Source organism: Pezoporus occidentalis, unplaced genomic scaffold (genome assembly GCF_034315485.1).
Source record: "Pezoporus occidentalis ecotype Australia unplaced genomic scaffold, CSIRO_AGI_Poc_V1 ctg135, whole genome shotgun sequence".
NCBI lineage: Eukaryota > Metazoa > Chordata > Aves > Psittaciformes > Psittacidae > Pezoporus > Pezoporus occidentalis.
In genome coordinates this window covers 1,115,778-1,131,351 of record NW_026913157.1, presented here as the reverse complement: position 1 = coordinate 1,131,351, position 15,574 = coordinate 1,115,778, and the positions used below count along the sequence as shown (strand labels likewise).

General features: G+C 36.5%; 1 protein-coding gene across 5 annotated transcripts in view; it reads right to left on the bottom strand.

Annotated features, from left to right (window-relative positions):
• The window catches only part of FTO (FTO alpha-ketoglutarate dependent dioxygenase), a 243,306-nt gene that overhangs the window by 117,863 nt on the left and 109,869 nt on the right, over nt 1–15,574 (bottom strand). For 3 of the 5 annotated variants that reach the window (XM_062609124.1, XM_062609127.1, XM_062609126.1), the window contains one exon: nt 12,489–12,613. The exons of 1 other annotated variant lie outside the window; for it this stretch is intronic. In XM_062609124.1, the coding sequence (XP_062465108.1) occupies nt 12,489–12,613 (125 nt within the window). Of the gene's footprint in view, nt 1–9,877; nt 10,610–12,488; nt 12,614–15,574 lie in introns of those variants that run through there. One more of the 5 variants, XM_062609125.1, reaches the window with a different exon arrangement.

Sequence of the window (15,574 nt, the reverse complement as noted above, 5' to 3'; positions counted from 1 at the left end):
ATCCATCTTCCTAAAAACCTCCTAAAAACCTCATTCACAATCTTACATAGTTCAATCGCTTTCCCCAAAAATTTTTCCTATTGAAGTTGGCCAAGAGCCAAGAAACAAAGGCACTTTATTCTGTAAAAAGGTTTTCTCGTTCAATTGCACAAAGAGATTTCTTATATTTAAGAGAACTACTTGGTAATGACCATTTCACCTGCCTAATTACAAGCCATAAAGACTTTTCCAATCAGATATGTCTTTCTTCAGCAGTGTCACAATAGAAGTCTGAGATTCCATAACAAGAAAATGTGAAGGATACTTACCAGGACCTGTGCCCTGATTCTCCCTCTTCTCAGCTACATTAACTTAAATCTAGAGTAGCTCTCCTGAACTCAGCAATATAACAACAGTATAAAATCAATCTGAGAGAAGACGATGATGGTTAAAACAACCCAGATACTTTTATGTGATTTTAAGCAAAATTAATGTTACATTGTTGAACACTTAGCACTCATCCCTTCAGAAAACAGTATGGGACACAAAAATTCTGACACTTCTTCCCTGTCCCAACCTTCTCTACCTGCACAAATTCATAGACAATTTAGTGAGAACTATACTACAGCAACTACAGATACGTCCCAGTCATCAGGCAGAATCACAACTGGGAAGTACCCCACAATGGAGGAACTGCTTTGTAATACCGATGGACAATATTTGTACAGTAATTGACATCCTACAATGTAAGAGATAATGACATAGATGACCAGGTGAAGTAACCCCGCATTAGCTGATAGATGCTAGCAGCAATTACAATTTTTCCCCCATGTCTTCTGTGAATGACAAGACAAAGATGAAGCCAAGAAGGAACTTTGCTTCTGAGAAGCAACGCCTTTGGGTCTACTCTTGAGGAAATCCTGGTTTTACGCTTCACGTTGCCCAAGGCTGTGCCTAATGCACAGCTTCCCTGCACATAAACTAAACAAACACAAACACAAGATTCCAGGCAGTTAAAACTTAGGAGTTTCTTCTGAGAGTACACTGAAAAGAATCCTGTTAACTGTGGGAAAATAATGGACCTCCAAAAGATATCACTTTTCCTGTAAATTCCAAGGGAAAAGCAATAATGAACATACCTTAAAAGTGTACTAATTTGCACTCTCTAATCAGCCTTCTTCCTCCCACTTAGCAAACACAGTAGAGGTCCAATTCCCAAAGTCAGCAGTATTTAGAAACATTTTTCTTCCCTGTATAATGAATGATCAAGAATAATTAAAACTGAACAACGACTGACAAAACTAATGAACAATGTATATTTATATGCATTATCCTTTCTGGTTTTCATTATCGTGTTTGTTCATTTTGTCCTCAATTGAATTCACAACATTTACTCATTCACATCTGCACAGCAGTTGCCTATGGAAATGCGTTAAGTATCAGCTTTCAGTCTTCCTTCTCATATGCCTTCCCAGCTGTAAATGAGGTTAGGAAACAACACTGTAAACACAGAAGTTCTTTCGAAAGGTAAAATAGTGGAAGGAAAAAAAACTTCTCAGGAAATTAGATTTGTACTGAGGTTTTACTCTTAAAGGAATACCCAAACCTTGACTGCATTTAAAACTTCTGAAATACAAAATACTACAGGAAGAGCCAGCAGAATAAGGCCTTATATCTTTATGGTAGTCTTGTATTATTATTATAAGAAGCAGAATAAGGCATTATAGTAATAACGTATATGACAAAAATATAAATAGCACTGAATGCTGAGTTCATTGGTTAAAGCAGTAGGCTGCTTGCTTTCTTTATTCTTACCCCCTTTTTTAAAAGAAAATGAGCATTTGCAATTCCTTCAGAAAAAATGGGACACACACAGATGTCATAAATAATTCCAATGTAAACCCATGCTAATTTATTTCATGTGTAACTCCAACACAAACTACTTCACAGTTAAATTGCACCTCCTTTTATTGTGTATGCACAATAAAAGTGAACAGATGTGCTCTTCCAAATCAAGCTATTACTACAATTAAACCAACAGTCATTTTACAAACCAGCGAGCTACTTCACGTGCATCTACAGCACTGATCATCTTCCCTCCACCACCCCAGCTCAACAGAACAGCGAGTTATTTATAGAGTTATCTATCTTGCACTTTGCAGATGATGCCTTACATTATGACAACAGTGAAAAGGTCTCCGTACCTGCCTACCTAAAACAAGTTTCTGTAAAGTAATGAATAGAGACAGCTTGGGGACTATCCACCTGCACTGCCTGCCTTTTACTGCCTGCAAAGCGAAACCACAAGGGATTGGCAGAAGGTACTTGTCTGACAGGGCCAAGACAGCCTTCCTCCTCAGTGACAGCCCGGGCCTAGGCTCTTAAACTTGACCCACCATAATTCCTTCACAATGCAGCAGTGAGGCAGCTGACAGTAGCAGCTGCACCTCCTAAGCGAGATGGATGGAATTTTCATAACTAGTTCCCCAAGTTACATTTTACCTTCAAGATAATTTATGAGCTGCTATGGAGCCTTGAAGAGACAATATGCTTGCCATAAAATTAACTGTAACAGTCTTGTAGGTTATAATTAACACTGGGAGGGTAGCACCAACTGGATGAAACACATGGCATAATTGATGGTGAAACTGGAAATTAAGGAAGCTAACAATATCATTACTGTGCACATCACTTTAGTGAAACCTATGCGTTCCAGGGGTTAATTACAAACCCCTTCTAACGTACACGTTCTGACGGGGAGTGGATGAGTGTCACAGCTAGGAGGAGGCAGGTCTGCTGGCAAGGCCACCTCGCACCTGGACTGATGTATATATTGGGTTTTTTTGCCTGGAAGAGATATACATGTCAAAGCAGCAGCACCAGCACCTGAACATCTGGCAGCAGGCACACTGTAGTTTAGAGATAGATGATTGCTCAAGCTTCATAGAATATTTCATTTTCTCTGTAGGCAGCATACTTAATGGCAAAGAAGAAAAAAATCCTCTGCAAGATTCCACTTAATGGCACACATTATTAATTTAAATGACTTGAGCAAAGAAAAACATTTTAACTTTATATTACCATAATTTAGCAGCAAATTAAGATTATTTTTCTTTTCATCAGAGTATTACCATCTTGGTTTATTACATTAGTCTTTAGAAACATGCAGAGCAATCCTTTTAGCATCTTCCCTATCAAGGGAATACTGAACTGAAGATGCACTGCTAGCAAACTAGTTAGTCAGAAAATAGTATTATAAACTGCTGCCATCTTTGGGAAAGAGAACAGGTAATTCATCTACATGCATCTAAGACTCTACTCTCTAGCCTAGGTTTAAGCAATCATTCATGTAATGTATTTATTTGAATCTCAAATTTTTTTAATTAATTAATTTTTTATCTCTTTTTTTTTTTTTTTTGTCCCTGGACAAGAGATGTGAAAATGTACAGATAAATGATGCAACAGTGTCACCTACAGGCAAACAAAACAGTTTAAATCCTCCAACACTGTACCCTCTTACCTCTCAAACCCCTTTCCTCCACTCCTTTCTCCTCCTACAACCTTCCCCTCACCAAGACACACATCTGGATTTTGGGATTATCCATATCTCCAAGTATAAAAAGAAGGGCAAATACCTAAAATGCTTTTAGGACAGCCTATTATAAAATAAGCAGACCTTGTATGTAGTAAATTATGCCTTACAATAAACATGCTGTGTAGCTAGCAAGTCACCTACACTGAAATGGACACACTGATCACCTTACATCTCCTGAGCACTTGTTCAAATCTACCTTTAGTGGGTGGTCAATAATAAGTTTGATGAGAATATCTTTCAGAACTCAGAAAAACCAAATGTTGATTTTACTAAATATGAGAAAATAAAAATGAGAAAACGTTAATTTGCCTAAGAAACAACCAACAAAAAAATTAAGACTATTTTCTAAACCTGTACAAAGAATTACTTCCAGTATAATCTGGAGTTAAATCTAACTCTAACACATCCACAGGCACAACTAATGGATCCATTCAGCTTACCCTTGTAGAGAGAGTGGGACACCCTCTTATTAGTAGCTCTTAAAATTCTCAGAACTTTCCTTTTCCAACAGAATACTGTTTTCTCCTAGTATACTGCTTTTACTTCAATACTCAATAGCCTTTTCTTAGCTTCCCCCATAAACGCTGCATTTTGAGAGCCTGTTTCTCAGTCTTTTTGGTATATCTCAAGACACCTTTTTGTTTCCATTATTTATTTTGATTTCTAATTATATAATTCATATCCACTGATGCTACTTTAACAGCCTTCTTACCCATGAGCTGTAGCTGCTCCACCACCAACCCAGGCCAGATAATCTCTAGAATATAGCAATATGAAATATGAGTATTGTGAATTACCACTCAGTTGGGGTGTTGCATACCTAGAACTGTTCTCAGTTGGCTAAGCTGCTTAAGTAAGTTATAGTAGGATTTTCTTCTGCCACTATTACATATGCTTTAAGTGCTGTGCTATTTGGGCTGCTGTCCCTTAACAAAATACCAAAATACAAAAAAAATGTGTGCTACATAACAGATTCCCAAGTTCTCTGACTTGACAAAGCATAAGAAATGCTTCCCTTTTTAGCTATTTGAAACATCATAGTTTATAATTTAATAATTGCACAGAAATTATACGTTAGGATTTAAAAATTTAGACAAAAGAAACAGTACAAGTAATATAGCCAAATTAAACTGTTTAGTAGCGAAAATAAGGAAAGTAAATTAATAATAAAAATCCATAAAAATCCATTAGAAAACAAACAAACAAAAAAAGGCAATCCAATTTTGTTCTCCAGTTCATCTTAGTTTCTCTGATCAGTTGATGCATTTCCAACCCATTCTTTCACCTCCTGGTGGATTGCACTTCCCTCTTGTCCAATGATGTTAACATTGTCCAATAATTTGCTATGGATCATATGATTATCTGTGTACATTACAGTACCTTTCAGCACAAGCAAACTGTAGAGCAAAGCAACAGATTCACACCCTCTTTTTGCTCACAGTCAGCCATGATATTCATTGGCTTATCACTACCTTACAACCATGGTCTAGACTGCTTAGAGCATTGACAGCATCTTACTCAGTTTCTATATCCATTTAATTTTTGGCTGCTCTGAAAAATGCCAGCAAGTGTACCAATTAGTGTCAGCTGTAACAGTTGCTTTATGTGATATCACACCTGCCTAGTAGGGCTTAAGAACCAACACATTTCACACAGGCCATCAAACACAGATACCCACTGGGAATAATTTTTGGCACTATCTACCTGAACCATATTTGAAGTGCTGACCTGAAAACAAAAGGCTTTGTATTTCATGACCAATTCCTGGAGCCATCAAGTTCTATATATGTGGAAAAACTTTAGTAACATAAGGCTGACAGCATTTAAGTCTTCAGTCATGAACTTATGTAAGCATCTGCTCACTCATGCCACAACATGATAAGCACACCACTTGGCTAGAAAAACCTGTTATGTTACCCTCTACTTTTCCTGTATTGGTAATGTATACAGACTATTTAACATGGATCCTCCAAATTAAATTTATTCAATTCAGCTTTGTGACAGATAAAGCTGTGACAATAATGTTACTAACAACATTAAAGTCCAGTTTGGATAAGGCTTCTACTATTTTACAGAATATAGAATTCTATCTTTAGAGTTGCTTAATTTTGAATGTCTAGTTTTAGACAGAGTTTTAATGCATACTAAGTTTGTAAGTGGTTTTATGGACATGTTACATACTTTGACATTAGCACATTCTGCTGAAGGCCAAGGAAAGTATGGATTGGTATTGCAGACCAAAGAAACCTCAGTGGATAGAACAAAATTAATATATGATAATTTTTCATTCTTTGGACCATTCACTTTATCCCTAATTTATAACACCAAGTCTTTAGCTAATGTGGGCAGCTGCAGAGCACTGTGCACCACACTGAATTCTCCAGGCTTTTCTCTTTTCCCCTGCCTCTGGCAGACACCATTCTCTCTTACAGGGATGATGACAGCTGATGTCAATGCTACTTTGTGGTCCAGCTGTCTGATGATGTGGCTAACACTTTGTCTACAGAGATTATAGATTTGTTACCTCCGTGATCTATTCCATCTCCAGTATCCTGCAGCCTGGAAACAAAATGATCTCCATTTCCAGCATTCAGATCTCCCAGTGGTGGTGAACAAATCATTGTCAAAGCACCGGAAAAACAACACTAACTATCTTTCTTGTACTGCAATCATGAAAGCTTACATAAATAAGGAAATGTCACCCATGCTGACTTTAGAAGCACGTCCAGGCGAAATAAGTAAAAAAAAAAATCCCATCCAAAACAAAACATCAAATGCATGCTGATAGACCAGGAAAATTCTTCATCACTTTTTGTTTTGGAACTCTTAATTGCACTATAAACAAGGACTAAATTTGTGTCAGTTGTCAGATTTGGAACTGTCACTGAATCACCTTTTGAAAAATCCATCTGACATAACATGAAGAAAAGCATGAAATCAAAACAGGGAAGTGCCAAAGGACTTTGATTCAGTAGTTATTCAGGTATGGGATGACACATCCCTTTATGGTTTTCAGAAATGGAGCATTAAAACTAAACTAAAACGGTAAAGGAAACCCTCAGAGTAAACAATCCCCATGAAGTGCTTTAATGAAGAGTCTGACACAAGCAGAAGCCTCACACAGAGCTGAAGTTCTGCAACTTTGACTAGACTGCAGTATAATATTACTTGTTTTAAGTTCCTACACCAAATAACATATTTTGCACCATATTTGTTGTGTGTATAGTGACATCACAAGGTAAGAAGCAGCATTTTCTGTAAGTAGTCACAGCTTGTAAACATAAAGTCTTTTCAAGGCTAATGGGTCAGGAGAGTTTCAAAGGAAAGAATAGTGGTGGTTAAACAGCAGCATTTAATCAAGCAGTATTTCCATTGTTCCACAAAGTACTTGTACCTATTGATCCCAAGCTTGGCTGCCTCAAAGTCTCCTCCAGACAAGAAGCACAGGTGAAAGACAGAGGCGGAAAACAGGAAGGGTCAGAGGAAGCAAAAGAAGCCTGGTAATAAGCAACTGGAGAAAAGTCAAAGGTCAACCAAGGCTGCTGATGTCTAAGCATAACTACAGCAGGAGACCTGACAACTTCATTGAAGTCGCAGTGTTTTCTCCATTCATTTGAAAGCTGCAAGGTTGGTTTTCCGTCTCCCTCAAAATATCTTCCTTATTAACATACAGTAGTCAGCACTGACATCTAAGTCACACTGTACATTTCCTTTTTGAAATACTGGTTTAGGTTACATACTGGGTGGTGAACAGTTTCATTTTCTTCTTTTAAAGAGCATATGCATTCATACATACAAAATAAGAATATCAAAGAATATGAATATAATTTTCTTTCTGCTACAAGTTCCAAAATGACAAATCAAAATTTTTGTCTATGCCTGCTGCTAACATATTGTGTACCTAATCCAGCTGACATACATGTTGTCCATGGAGGACAACTGTTAGAGAAAGTGAACTGGAGATGTCGCAGCTGTGTGTACTGAGATTCCTAATAATGTCAGAAACATGGACATTGGAATCTTCAACATGAAAAAAACTCTGTCATTCCAATGTTACATAAACTAACCACAACAGTTGTGTGTATCTCATTTAACATGCACACACTTTTAGGATTTCACTGTCATATTCTTTGTTGTTCTTACTATAAAACTGAACAGCATTCACAGTATAAAACTGAGATTAGGACTCCATTGTCCCACTATGTAGTTACAATTTAAATTCCTACATAAATATCCACATAATCAAGATCTCACTGCTGAGCAATAAGACTATCTCAGTAGTAAGACAAACATTCACTGTAGCTAGAAAAAAAATACACACCTTTACATTGCTCTGTCAAAATTGTGAGATCTAAGAAGGGGTTTGACAAAGGCAAAGAATGCTAAGGAATTATAGCTCAAGTTTGACGTAAAACCTGAAACCTATATGGTTTGTCATGAGTAAGAGGTTTATTCCTGAAGTGTGCAAAAAATGGAAAAATATAACAATTTCAAAAATACACAGTGACCTGATTTACAAAAAGTTATGGGTTGTGGATGACCTCACAAAAAATATTTTTTTCATTGTGCTCTTTCAATGAAGCAAGGTCTTAAGCCATTGATTGTTAAAAGATAGAATCAATTAATACTTTTCTGCTGTTTATCTCGTGAACCAGGTGAGTTTTGTGTTTACTTTCGTCCAAATTATTTATTGAATGCTTATTCTCTTTTCACTATGCCAATTTGTCATTACATGATGACTTAGAGAAAACTTAAGTAGCACAACTATGAAAATACAACAATCATAAATAATTTTATCTTTCCCATCAAACTTTCCTATTTATTATGTCTATCTTTTCAAAACCAGGTTGGACAGAGCCTTGGTTGACATTATTTAGTGTGAGGTGTCCCTGCCCACTGCAGGGGGGCTGGAACTTGATGATCTTCAGGTCCTTTCCAACCCTAACTACCCTATGATTCTATGACTCTATCCCCAACACTTCACATTTTCCGTTACCTGTCTGAATTTCCTATGAGAGATATGGTTCAATTCCATTCAGGGAAATAGTGAAATGGACATCAGAGTCTGCATCATAATAAAGCCATTTTGGAAGAATTAAGATTTATGCATGAAAAGAGACTTATTTTAATAATAATTTGAATAACCATTTTTTTCCTTGCAGTTAACCATTTCAATGCAGTTAAACATTATTTTTTTATGTTAATCTATTGTTGATTTATTGAGGACAAATTAGTTTGGTAATAGATGTATTTATATGAAAAACATGGCAAGAAACTATTAGCAATTAAGTGCAAATATTAAATACAATACAACTATAACATGATACAAGTTCTATAAGGAGAAATTGAATGACAGTCCTGTTCTCCTGGGCATTTACTGATCAGGAAAAGTGCAACGTTCCCTCTTTAAATTCAGGCACTCTTTGGCCAAACTCTTCCTTTCTGATACAACATTTTTTCTGGTTCCAGTTTTAAAAAGTAAAATTAAAAAAGTTAATAGTATCATCAATGGGATAAAAATATTAAGGCCTTTTTGAAAATTAATCAGGTGCAGATATTGAACTGTACCTTTTCATCCTTTGTTTCACTTTTCAAATGATAATTTCTTCCACAGCCACCATTAAATCTTGATCTATTCCAGCTCTCTGTATGGGTCATTGATTCTAGATGTACCATGGTTATTTTTAAATGTTTCCCTTTTGTAGAGAAAAGGGGGCTGTCTAGAGCCAGATGGGTAACTTCACACTTCATTTATCAAATCCAATGCATTAGACTCCACCCTCTCTTTCCCACTATTGCTGTTAAATTTCCATATAATTTGGTAACAATTTTCATTATCATACAGTGACCCTAAAAAGTCTATATAGGTTTGCATGGTTCATCCAAAATTCACAGCTGTTCCCTTTACCCTCTATTTGTTACAGTAGAATCTAAGGTTCCCCTTACTTCATAAGCTGAACAGTGACCTTCTATAAGCAGAGGTCAATAAGGGGTCAGTTCAAAGGGCTAGAGCAGCTCTTTAACAGCTATAATAACCTGTCCATCAGGCACTATCGTACAGTATAAACAAATCTGGGGCTTCAGAGATTCTGGACCATTTCTGTTAACACTTAGAAGACATTCACTGAGTCCTACCTGAGCAGTATTTTGGATCACTACCACTCAACAACAGAACAACTTGAACACATACAAGAGCTGCTCTGATACTTAAAATACTGATGACAGTCAAAAGCATATGAAATTTTGAGCCATAACACTAAGTGCACTATCATGTGTTTCAGACTACAGAGCTGGAATAAAAACTGAAAGAGTAATTTCAGTTTATTGATATGCAGAGCTAGTGGTAAAGCTTAAAGCAAATGATACAAGGACATACTATAGCCAAGTAGACACATACCGAAACAGGTCATATGCCTTTCCTTGAGAAAGGGTATCTTTCTAAAAGTTTAATCATTCATTTTGTAACAGTTCCCAGCACACATTTTTTTTTTTATGTAAGGTGTCAATGAAGCAAATAAAACCCATGGAGGAACAGAATGCTTACATAACTCTGCAAAGACCAAGAGTACTGTAAAGTTTTTGTCAGCTGCCCTCCCTTCATTGACCTAAATTTCTTGAAGTTGTACTATTCATAATGTGCTCTCTAATGCACAATGTAAAGTAATTAGAGTCATCTGTATTTAACTTCCTGAGGAAAAAAAAATCTATTATCTAATCTAGCTGATCCCCTGATAGCCCATTGAAAGTAAAATACTGTAACCTATTGCCTGCCCTTTGACAAGTGCTAATTATTTCCTGTCCAAGCACATTTTTTTCATGTAATTCCAAAGTACACAATAGACTGATCTCTAAAACATGGGCAGCCCTGCTAGTACCACAGCAGACATTTTATAACTTTCACCACCGTATGCCCGATGGCTACCACAGTCAGTGCTTCATTCCAGACATCTAGCTGGAGCTTTGATGAGGTAAAGTGAGGTGTATGGTAACAGTCTGTTTATGCACATCATATGGATGAGATTCTCAGATAGGTCACTGGAATGGGAAACATCAAATGGAAAGAAAAGGATTATGGATATTTAATACTCAAAGGACACTTTCTTTCAGAACGTTCAAGGCAGAACGCTCTTGAAATTTTATTTCAGGTGTTTAGTTTTAAGAAGGCCTGCACTTCATCTGTTGTACCTCTCCCCACCCCCAACAAGAACTTCAGCATTTCTCTGTCAAAGACTAGACTGTATACAACACCAGCCTCCGATTACATTGTGAGGAGCAAGCAGTGGCCAGAACCACCATAACACTCATTGCTTTTAAATGAGTCCAGATTGCCACAATTCCTGATGACTTTGTATATTGGGAAATTACTGTTGAACTAAACAAACACTAAAAGGATATTCCACTCATTAGAATTGTTTAGCCTTTTCTTATCTCTAGGAAGCTTTCTATTCACATTCACAACAAAGACATATGTGGCCCACAGCAAAGCCTTACACGATTTTCCCTGTTTCCAGTGTAGCCGAGCCATTTGCATTATTTAGTAGGCATGGTGACAGAAGGCAAAAATGCCCCACAAAAATCTCTTAAATTCCTCAAAAAGGAACAAACAAAAGCCACATGATAATACCAACAATATTGTAGACCCACCTTACTAAACTCTTTTCTATTCTGAGATCTTAACTGATTAGTATGCAAAGAAAGATTCCATACTCACAAGAACGCAAACTTACAAAACACAACCTCTAATATGTATAATAATTGGTACTATGTAATAATATTGAATTTTTATCTAAAGCTTCTAAACTGTTTCAAGTCCATTCACTGTAATTACTGGGAACAGCAAAGCCACTCAACTGTCAGATCCCATATCGACAATTAACTTTTCAAACTCAATCTTGCAGAACTTTGAGGAATTTTCCAGTATTATACACTAACAAAACACAGGAGAACTCCCTCAACTGGAACCTTTAGTGCAGGTGAAAAAATATCATGCCAATGAACTACTAATTTTTATTAACATAATCTATTAAAGATACTTTTGATAAAAAACTGTTGAATTGTAAGCACAGGACATCTCATTTTAAAGGAAAATTGTAAATTTGGTAGAAATATTTCAGACTGTTACAAATTTTATGTATCACAAGAAAAAAGATTACTTAATGATTATAAATATATAGCTTTTAGAAACGTGAAAAAAGGTGAAATCAACTCGTAGCAGCTAAAAAGAAGGACACAAAGTGGCAAATGGTGGAAATTCTCCTTTTCAAATTCATGTACTTCTGAATGAATTACACATATGATGTATCTGTAGTTTCTGAAATGCATTCATCTGACTACACTCCAGTAACAAACTTTTTCAAATGAAAACTTCAACAACTTTTTCAAATTGTTAACACCACCATCTGATTTACCATGGCAATGAGTTCAATTTAAGAAGTCCAGTATAATAAAACAGTTATATGACACAAAGTCTAGGAATTTATGCCAGTCTTGCCCAACACAACCCAGTTAACACTGGTTGGATAGGAACAGAAAATGTGAGGATTGTGAAGAAAGCAGGTAAGAAGAGTAGCTATTAGCATGGCATGCCAGCAAAGAGTGCTGCTCATGTTGTAAGCAATAAGAGGAAACGTCTAGGGTGATACCAATCCTCCAATATCAGTATCAAGCTATTACCAGTAGACTGCACTCTATACGCAGAGTAGGGGAACATTCTACCCCATCAAGTAACTCTGAAATCAGAAGCAAAAACATTGACTATTCCATTCAAGTAAAAATATTATTTGAGCAGTAAAAATTTACATTTTTCTTTTAAACATCAACTTGCCCCCACTCTTATAAAGGGGATTTATAAGAGTGGATTTTATATACTTGTTTTCAATTTTAATTATCGTACCATTTTTCAAAGATTTCTCACCTTGCTGTCCATTCCTTACGCAGCCTTTGTCGCTCTGTAAGAACTAGCAAGAAACACCTGATCGTTTTATTCCTTTGTTCCTCAATTTGTTCCTCTTTTCGAAATTCAGAGAGGACCAGGCTTGTCTTAAAGGGAAAAAACACATAAAAATTATAACCTAGAAATAAGAAACAATGTGTAAAATTAATAAAAAGCCCATAAGAAAATTAGGACAGTAAATCAATAGCTTTTTTAATTACTGTTCCACTGCTGACAGATCAATACAGTAAATGATGGTTAGAAATGGCCACCATATATTTGGTATTTAATCAATATACATGGCATATAAGGTAAACCTTAAAATCTCATCGCCTTAAGTAACATAACAAGACATTGTGCATTCTACCACTCATTTTCTTGAGATAATTATTTTCCTTTCTAAACACTTCCTTGTATCAAATTATATCAAGAAATGTTTCCCTCAATAGAGCATTCATTTGAGGACTTGCCCCCTCCCATTTGATCCTTCTAAAGAAGAAAATAATCTGTTTGTAATGTGTCTTCTGAGAGGAATTTCTGGTGATTTCCTCATGTTCTCTTTATCACTAAACATTTCAAGTAAACAAGTAGTAAGAACCTGTTTTTTCATTTATAGAATAAATTATAAATTACTAAAATGCATATATACACACACAGAATGGATAAGTCATCTGTGGAGCAGGATAATGGAATGTCTGCCTGGACTTCCCAAATGTTGTGTTAACAGTTAACAATGATGTAACGGAACTGCAAGAACTTGTCATCCTTCATCCACCCAGCAAACCAACTCCCTCACTCTATCTTTGCCTGTAACTAGCAACTCGCTCACCAGTTCTTCCCCTACGCTTCCCCAGGTCTTCCAGCTTGGGAAAGAAACAGCACATCCTGATTACTAACACGTATGTCAACAAGTACACATGGGCTGACTTGATGTGCAGCAGTCCGACCACAACAGAGATCTACTGTCAATGCTGCAGTGTTTTCCTTCAGTGAAGATACTATATTTGCCTTTCTTGCCTTAACCAGCCACTGATAGTCAATTATTGCTGCTATTCTCACCTTCAGTCTCATGTTCTGCAAACATATGAAAGTGTCTAAAGGCTTTTGGGAAGGATGACTGAATGGACAGAATGCTTGCATGTCTTTTTTTTTTTGTCTTCACAGAGAAAGAGGCAAAAAAAAAAAAAAGAGAAGCTTATAACCTGAGTAGTTGTAGAAGTGAAAACACAACTCAGACATCACCAAAAGCTGCAATTCCTGCTCCCAGCATGGCCTCTCCTGTGAGAACAACATAACAAAGACATGGCATACTGCCTTCTCCTCAACATCACATCCACATCATATTCTGCGCTGCCCAAAAATACACCCACTAAGATTTTTCTGGGAATTCTGTCAGAGAAAGGATTGTTATCTTCAGCTTGTGAAAACAGGAAGATCTATCCTTGGCCTGACTGGCTGGGTGTTTTTTTCCCCATAAGAAACAATATTATGCAGATTATATGCTTCTTAAACTATGTATAGCACTGGTAACATTGCCCCTGCCATGGTGGTTCCAAGAGACAAGCATGACAGGGGTTACAGAGACAGAAAATAATATTATTACACCAGCATCAGATGATAAAGAGCAAAAAAGCATCTTCTTCCCTGATTCCCAGCTCTATCAGTTGGCCTACCAAAACACATTACCCTGTCAAATGAGACTTGCATATCAAAAAGAACATTTTCTTGTAAAAAACCGAAAATGTTCAAAACTCTGTCTTTACAGATCACATTCTTGACCCTGTTTTGACATTACAAAGCAAAACAAAAGCCAGAGAGCATTTTCAGATAAGGATTCTCTGACATGGATTTCCCTTGCGCTGACCTACATCATCTTTTCCACAAGCTCTAATATCCGCCAACAATCCTGACTCCACTCTCACTTCCAGCACTCACTTCTAGCAGCTGCACAGTTTAAAGCAGGATTTGATAGAGGACTTCAGCAAATAAGACCACGCTTATATGAGATGAAGAGATGTACTTTATTTCACTGATGTAAATTAATACTCCTTGTCATTCAGAATAAATATACCTATTAGGGCCTTAACTCTTATATTTACCATGTGCAATACTTGACACAGCACTATAAATAAAGCTTGTCTCTCTATTATAAGATGAACAGACTGTAGCCATACCGCTAGGTTACAGCACAACAAGATTTCCCTCTCAGAATTCTTGGATGGGATAGGGAAATCCACTGCTGATGGTTTATAAGTCTGCTTTTCTCCAAGTCTGCTTAAAAGCACTAAGTTTAATGATGCTCTGCCTCACAAAGCTGAAAGTAGTTACTTGCAGGCCACAAACATCAAGATTGTCAAAATAAGTGATTCCCAGAGTGTAGATCATGGAGAACTGATAATTCCTAAACAGTTTTCAGTTAAAATTTGATGAAATTATGATGTGATTAGAGTATTATCAATCAGAGAATACGGGTGACCACTTCTCTAAGTATTCACAGTCACATAACACTTTTGTACGAATTCTGATGGCTTGGCCAAATTGCAACTTTGGTATGGAGTTCTACTACCTAAAGTCCCCTCCACCTACAAAAACATCACAATTCTGGAAACTGAACATAATTTATTTTTTACTGAGAGAACAACTATATTGCTCCAGCCTTCTGTTAACACCTTTCATCTATGTTGTGATGTACTATTAAGCAACATACAACACCACCACAGAGCAATTTAACTGATTTACTTGTTTTCTAAGAGTGCTGAGGGCCATAAGGTTACCCAGAATGTGAGTGCAGGCTTCGATATGTAGCTTTTATAGAGGCATTTCTTAATAAAGTGCTATTCTTCTCATCTCAATAAAAATCCTAAATTGTAACAGATAAAGCAGAATTTGGGATAAAATAATATTATAAAAAATGTTTCTTCCAAAGTTTTATTTTCCACGTAACTTGTTGTGGGATTTATTTTTAACAAAAGGATTCAATATATACCTTGGCTGATAAAGGTCAAGGGTTCAAGAAACTCGGTCAAAGATGTTATCAGCTGGGAAAGCCATTTCCTCACATCAACACT